Raw genomic sequence first — 8,254 nt, 5'->3', positions numbered from 1 at the left:
CCCATAACGCTCGAGTGACTGCACATTTAGCATACTTTCCTCCCGTACTATTACTTTCCGAGATATTTTTGGTTTCCTTTTTCTTCTTCTTAGTTTTGCTTGCAAATTTTAAAGAAGATAGCATAATCAGCAAACAATGCTGACATACTTGTGTAACATTTAGGTAACCGGTTAAGGTTGAAACTTAAAATCAGTATAATGTCAAAGTGACTTTGACGACTTTTGAGAGTAGGTGTTTAAATATAAATTATCAGTTGTCTTCAATATGGAAGGTATTTATGGATTAGTGCAGTATGATTTTACACCATTTAGAGGTCCATTGGCTAATGCATTTCTAGTGTTATTAAACGCCTTATTTTTTAAAATCAAACTTATAGGTGTGCATGATGTGTACCCAAAGGATCATAGTGAATTTTTATTGGAAGTAAGTTTTATATATTTATTTTTTTAAACTTGATGACGAAGTTGACGAAGTCAACGGGCCTTAAAATTATTTATTATTATCATCATCATCACCAATAGTGTTAGAACTCTTCGTGAATTTTTGCCGCGGTTACTGTTAGGTACCTTCCATATTTGTTAGTCCTGTGTCACTATTTTCCATTGTATCACTCTCATTGACTGCATCTTTCCACCTTTTTCTAGGCCGTCGTGCATATCTTCTCCCATTTGGTATTTCCCAAAAATACATTGTTTATAAGGCGATTGTCGTTACTGCGTATCACATGTCCTGCCCATCTTAGTCTATGGCCTTTATATTTCTCACTAGATTTTTCCTTTTTTTATTTTATTTACTTCTTTTTGTTAGCGTCCATGATTCGCTTCCATACGCGACTATTAGTCGTTTATGATTTGACATATCTGGATTTTTGCACCTCTTGAGATGTTTTGGCATCATTAGACATTTCATTGCAAAGAAAGATCTGTTTTCCGCCATTATTCATGTTTCAACTTTTCGTTATATGTATTTTGTCATTGGTGACACCAGCAAGTCTTAAGCTCCAGCTTAGCCCAGCTCAGTGTATAGATAGGGCCGCCTTAAGTATCACTTACGTAGCACCATAATTTTCAATTCTTATCTAAGCAAATCTTAACTTAGATGAAGTTTAAGATGCAATCCACGTGGCAATCGAGTGTGGCAAGCTGAAAATTGATCTAAGACTCGATGATGCAAACGTATGTTTCATAAGCTGAGCTTAAGAATCTGTTGGTGCAACCAGGCATTAGATATTTAATGCCTGGTTTCACCAACATATCTTAAGCTCCAGTTTAGTCCAGCTCAGCTTATACATTCACCGGCACAAAATTCTGCCACCCAAAATTTTTTATTAAGTTTGACAGTCAATAACTTTATTATTTGTACTCCAATTTTCAAGATTCTTGCATCAGTTTGTAGGTACATGTTTTCCTGTCGTTTGTTATTATTCCGGTAAACAAAAATATTTTTGCGTAGAAGGCATTATACGGGGGTGAATGGAAGCGTTTTATTTTCTCCTAATTTTAAAAGCTCTGTGGAAAAAATTGGAGGGCTAATTTTGTTACACTCCTTTTGTATAACCCTGGAGGTATCCCTAAGATTTTGTTTTTTGAATTATCTGAATATCTCTTTTTTTTTCTTCTCTTCTTTCTCGAAACTCCTTATGCCCCTCAGGGGCGTCGGAGGTTTTATTCATCTTCTATCCATCTCTTCCATTTCTTGCGGTCCTTTGCTAACTCTTTCATTTGTTGATGTGTTTTTCCTTTTTCCTGTCCAATTTCTATAATCTGATCGATCCATCTCTTCCTTGGCCTCCCTTTCCTTCTTTTACCATATCTTTTCGATTCCATCACCTGCTTTGGTAGTCTTCCCTGGTCCATTCTGTTAATGTGTCTATACCATTTTAATTTTCTTTTTTGTATCTTGGCTATTATCGATTCCTGTTTCAATCTTTGTCTAATATCTTCATTTCTTATTCTGTCCAATTTCGTTTTTCCTGCTATTTTTCTTAGCTGCTTCATCTCCGCTGCGTTTATTGTACTGTCTATTTTTGCATTGTTTACCCATGTCTCACTTGCATATATTAAAGTTGGTACAGAGATTGCGTTGTATACCTTCAGTTTTATTTCTTTATTTATTTCTTCCTTTCCAAATCTATCCCTTTTTTTAAAGCTGTAAATAACAACACCGCTTTGAAGGTTTACTTAAATAAAAATATCAAACGCACTAAATCAACAACACGAAACAAAATTAACAACAAAACAAAACAATTCAATAGCGGGTATGTCCATCTCTCGCAACAACGACTGCTCGCAATCTGTTTGGCATCGATTAAAGATGTGATATCCCTGCCTGGGGAATAGCCCGATATTCCTCTACCAAGGCCATAACTGTACCAAATTTTCTGGAGGCCTAGGAGACGGCGAATAGCTATTTTTAATTCATCACATAAATGCTCAATAGGATGAGATCTGGGAGGCATGCGCGCCATTCTGATCTTATCAATCCAACCTCTATTTAACATATTTTTTCTACAACCGTGTTAAAAATGCAATTTTTGCACTCCATAGGGGCGTTAAAAATGCTACTTTAAAGCACTATTTTGTTTATTTTTTAACCAATAGGAGTGAGTCAAATTTGCCGCGCTGTATTGCTTGTTTGTAATTGGTCCAACCGCAGGCAAGTTTACTCCACTGTTATAAAATTTTGACACTAATGACATTTATCAAATTTTGACACTAGTGACATTTCATAGGTTAATTAAGTTATATCGGCGATTTTTGTGTTTTCTGTGTTATTCCTTTAATTTTTAGATTGTTAGTCTGCTTTTATATAAAAAGCAGTTGTTTTTGGAACTCTTTATCGACGTATTAATTTAATATATTATATATAATATATTAATATATATTTATTGGTTACCGTTGAGGGTCTACTAGATCAACCAAAAAAGAAGATGTATTTGGTTATTATTCTGGTGACTTTCTTAAGTGTGAATCTGTCTTTTTAGTTTACTCCTCCTGGTTAAAAAATAAACTATAGTGCTTTAAAATTTTTAAGGCACTGCAGTTAAAAGTGAATTGTCAAATTGTGAAACGTCAAAATATTTATATTTCATTTATTAACATTAATATTAATAGTACAACTTGCGCAATTTGGAAAAGGTGGTTTAAAAGGTTTTTTAAAATTTAATTTAAACTGTATTATTGCATTTTAACACGTTTGTAGAAAAAAACTATTAAAATTTGTTAGAATATACAACAATAAAAGTAAGATGTTATTCTTTGGTTGTTATGATTTACGGATTGACAGTATAGGCAGTTTTGATGTAATGCCAAGAAAAATATAACAATGGAATGTCAGTCAAGTTCAAGTAAAAGATTTTGTAGATATTGTCCTGTAATTGAGAATGAATAAATTATAATTATTGTTGATATATAAGAGGTTTGTAGAAAAAATATTGTATGATATACGTGTTAAAAAGTACATTTTTAAGGCACTCATGTGAATTGCAGAATTCGCTTCGCTCATTCTGCAAACTTTCACATGCGTGCCTTAAAATTGTACTTTTAACACTTATATCATAAATAACTTATATCATAAATAATTTATGAGTCAATCAGTGTTTTTATTTACAAAAAATTATAGAGCTCTTACAAGAAAAGATATATTCGGATAATTCAAAAAGCAAAATCTTAGGAATATTTCCAGGATAATATATAAGGAGTATGTAACAAAATCAGCGCTCCAATTTTTCCACAGAATTTTTTAAAGTTAGGAGAAAATACAACTCCTCCATTCACCCCCGAATAATGCCATCTAAACAAAAAATTTTTGTTACCGAAATTATAGCAGACCACATCAAAACTTGTACCTATAAACTGATGCAAGAATCTTGAAAATCGGTTTACAAATAATAAAGTTATAAATTGTTAAACTTAATAAAAATTTTGGATGGCGGAATTTTGCGCCGGTGAGTGTAGATAGGGCCGCTCACTTGCGTTGCACCATAATTTGCGATTCTTATCTAAGCAATCCATTGTGGCAAGCTGAAAATTGATCTAAGACTCAATTCAGACACTTCTAATTTGGGCTACTTCATCTACGTCATCGGCAAAGGCAAGTACGATTTTTGCTCCCCGATCAGCTGTCTGGTTTGATTTTGGAATAAAGGAATGAACATATTGCTGCGATTAATCGGTGCGTCGACGATAACATCGCAATGCGAAATTTTCGCAAGACGAACGGCCGCGGCGATTAACGAGAACCAACACTTCGGTGCACGATACCTCGCAGCGATAGCGTTAGTACGTTATATTTTGTTAACGCAGCCGGCTGCGTTTTCTGTCGTTGACGTTGCGAATTTACAATGGTTCCAACAGAGAAATTTATATAATTGGTTAAAAATTATCTAATTCTTTATGATTTGGCACACCAGGATTATAAAATCATCAGAAAGAACGATAAATTGGGATGGAATAGGCCAAGAGATAAAGGAATCTCGTATTTTATCAAGTATTTTAATTTATAATTTTTATTCACTTGAATTATTTTATTATTATATTACGCTAAAGCAACCAGTGGCGGCCGGTCAGGATCGGCAGGGTCGGCAGTGCCGACCCACACCTTTATAGATATAGATTTTTTAAATATTTGTATCTGTGAAGTAAAAAAAATCTGTCAGATAATACAGACTAAATTTTATTCATGGTTTTTAAAAGGCTTTGATCAATCCGAGCGTTAAGTGATCCCTGCGCATAACAGACTTCTTAAAAAATGAATGATCCGAGCCATTCATCTGACTTTTCGGCTAGCCGTACCCAACTCATCCGTAGCTTGACGATTTACACGTTAAAACTCAACGAAATAACAAGTCGATGAGCAAGCGAACATACATTCTCTCCATAGGCATTAAGCGGCAGATACGGCACATTTAAATCTGCCGCGGCATGCCGGTCGGTGTTTCATTTGGAAGCCTCGGCAGAAATTGTCAAAAATAATCACGCCGTTTTACGTTTAATTGATATTGTAATTTTTTTAAGTTGTCAGAATTATCATTTTGTGGACATGATGGATCGAAACATTTGTTAAAAATCAAAGTAATTATAGAGAATTAATAAAATTGTTTGAGAAATATTTACTTCCTGATTCGAAGTGTATTCGTAATACAGAATGAACTAATAACTAATACATATAATCAAATAGTTACATTTTGAATAACGTTATTGAATCTGAGATTTAGAAAACCATTTGCTTTTCGCTGGAAGTAGATGAATCTTCTGATTATCATGCCATTCACAATTATCAATTATTGTTGTTCGATACGCGTTACGTGGTAATATTTATGAGAGGTTTTTAGGTTTTAGAGACGTGAGTAAAAGCAATAAGGCAGAATATATTTTTGGTGTTTTAAAGAACAGATTAAAATTTTTTGATATCAAAAATGAATTGGTAGAGCAAACTGGGGCAATCTTATGACGGCGTTGCTGTGACGTGTGGTGAATTGAACGGTCTCCAGGCAAAAGTTAAAACGATTGCATCACAAGCTTTATTTACTCACTATTATGCGCATATAATGAATTTGGTTTTGCATGATACGTGTAAAAAAATAAATAATATCGTCTTGTCTTGTCAGTTTAGCTCACCTAAACGGATTACTGCTTTAGAACAAAGTTTCGGAAAAAAAAGTGAACAGTTTATCAGACGCGATGAAATTTTAAATCTCGGTTAGTTTTATCTAAGCAGATTATCTCTGATAGTTTTGGTATCTGTAGCAGATTTTCGTGAGCAGCTTTTGGAAGTTTGAGAACTTTATTAAATAATTACTCTTTTAATATTCTTTTAAATATTCTTAAGACAGAATTTGCCCAAGATATTCATTGTTGTTCAAAATCAGTCCACTGACATTATTTATTCCAAAAATAGAATACGAAAGCTGGTGCAAAATCTCAGAGATTTTCGTAATAATAGTAGTTTCCAATATATACGCAGTGACGTTTTGGATTCGCTTGATGTTTCCGAACCATCCCAAAAAAGACAACGACATGATACATATCTCGAAAAACGACTAGGTATATCTTGAAATTTTGGATACATACTATTCTATACAAATAGATACTCGTTTTTCGACTTTGAAGATTTGCAAATTTTTGACCTCTTCGACGATTCAAAATTTAAAAGTTATCTTCGCCAAAGAATTTCCAAGATATTTATTATTACAAGTTAGGTACTTAAAAATTATGCCGATCCAAATATTTTCAGAAAGTGAACTTGCATAAATTTTTAAATATTAAAATGATATTAAAAAAACATAAGGTAACATGATCTTAAAACGCTTGCATGCGAAAAAAACAAATATTTTTAACCCGTAAGCTAATTACGACGCTTTGAAAATGCTATAAAATTCAAATATCTTAGGAGGCTCTTGAACGTCCTTCTATTGGTTCGACGTCACGGGCCACCGTCAACCAGGCTAGCTAGTCGGAAACAACGCGATTAGGGTAGGTATCACGGGTATATTACATTTTAATCGTCTTTGATGGAAAATTCCTAGGTATTATTTATGTTCATCTTATATATTGTAATAAGTAGTTCCCCAATCAGCTTAGTTTTAAACTGAAATTGATAAAGTTGAGTGCTACTTTGTAAAGAGTTTAAAACGCATAATATGACGGACGAGGGTTTTTCAAAAGGTCAATCTGACTAACTTACCTACCGTTGATGTCTTCATCGTGGCAACTTTTATAAAAAGTAGTGAAAGCTATTCTATTGGAGAAATGCGAGGTGTCAAGGCAAATAAGTAAGAGTTATTAATAAGCATGTTTAAACCGTTTATAACAATAGTTTGGTACCATTATATTATAGTATACGGTTTACCCCGTGGGTTTGATCTACCTACCTCTAATCGAAGGATTTCGTATATCCTGGAAAAGATTACGGTGTAATTTGCATTATAATAAAGATTATATTTTATTGTAATGTTTATTAGTACCTACTGGAGCCTTTCATTATTGTGTTCAAAGCCTTCTGAGAAAAGATTATGGTGATTAGCAGACGTACCGATAGAACGTGTACATAGCCAACAAAATCCTTCTTTACAAAGTTAATAATACGCATAAATAAGAAGAATCATTATTGTAATTTTACAAGTTCATATCTTTATCATCTCAGCTTATACTTACACCGCATCTCTCGGTAGACCGCAACCGCAAGCTATAGTAGAAACCCGACTGTAGACCGCATACTATAGTAGCACCAATACTTTTTAGTTACTCTTACTTTTATTACTAAAAGTTTTGTTTATTTTTAAGTTACTTGTTTCTTCTTTGTTCTTCAACACAAGAAACTACAAAAGTAATTTCATAAAAAAGAACTTTTTGATACATGTCAACAGAGATAAAATGTTAATATTTTGCCTGTCACAGAAAAAATCATTTTTGCCACAGAGTAGAACAAGATATTTCAACTATATTACTTATCTATTGCATTAAATGCAATAGCCCACCCCGAACGGGCAAACGATACGAGTGGCCTGTGACGTCAGACCCCAGGTCTCGCTTTTGAAGTTGTTTAAAACGGAAATTTTAGGCGCGAAACTTTGATTAGATGTTGTACGTACACTATTCATCGTTAAGGCGTAATATTTTGAATATAACATTTTAAAACATAAATTAACAATTTTATGCAAAAAAATTTTTTAGTGCAAGTTCCCTATTCTATGTAGTAAGTACTGCAATTCCTTACAACAAACTGTTCGTCAATTTTCTTATTACCACCAATTTCTGCCTAAAATAAACGGGATTTATCTTGTCTCAAAAGAATCAACACGTATTGTCGAAACACCATGAAACAAGAGAGAATGTACATCAAATAAAAAAAAAACAAAAAACAACAAAATCTCCTATGATTATTTAAGCCTTTTGGTTTGATGGTATACCTATATGAGGAGACAAAAAAACCTTGCCGACCCTGTCTCCAAGGCCACGAGCCGCCACTGAAAGCAACTAGCAAGATCAAATCTTCCTCCAATTCTGAAGAACCCATTCCAGATTTGGTGTAGTCGCCGGTTAAATGTGATCAATTAGACAAAACACGTCGTCGTCACAGCGACTATCGCAGCAATGTGTTTGTGACATGAAAAAACGCTGTCGCGTATATTACGAGATAAATCGTGTCGTCGACGCACCGATTTATCGCAGCAATCTGTTTATTCCTTTAATTTTTCGCATGAAATATTTTAACACCAGTTAGAATGGCTGGTTAAACAACAATGGGGGCACC

The 8,254-nt window shown here is 33.7% G+C and overlaps 1 protein-coding gene across 2 annotated transcripts in view; it reads left to right on the top strand.

The window, feature by feature from the left end:
• The first annotated feature begins 205 nt into the window (after nucleotides 1-205).
• Nucleotides 206-8,254, top strand: part of LOC114329240 (glucose dehydrogenase [FAD, quinone]-like) — a 33,950-nt gene continuing 25,901 nt past the window's right edge. For both annotated transcript variants that reach the window (XM_028278286.2, XM_028278285.2), the window contains exon 1: nucleotides 206-424. In XM_028278286.2, coding sequence (XP_028134087.1) covers nucleotides 266-424 — 159 coding nt within the window. In that variant the 5' untranslated portion in view covers nucleotides 206-265. The remainder of the gene's footprint in view (nucleotides 425-8,254) is intronic.

This window comes from Diabrotica virgifera, chromosome 3, assembly GCF_917563875.1.
Source record: "Diabrotica virgifera virgifera chromosome 3, PGI_DIABVI_V3a".
NCBI lineage: Eukaryota > Metazoa > Arthropoda > Insecta > Coleoptera > Chrysomelidae > Diabrotica > Diabrotica virgifera.
Note: the sequence above shows the minus strand (reverse complement) of the source record. Positions and strands in the feature narration are given on the sequence as shown.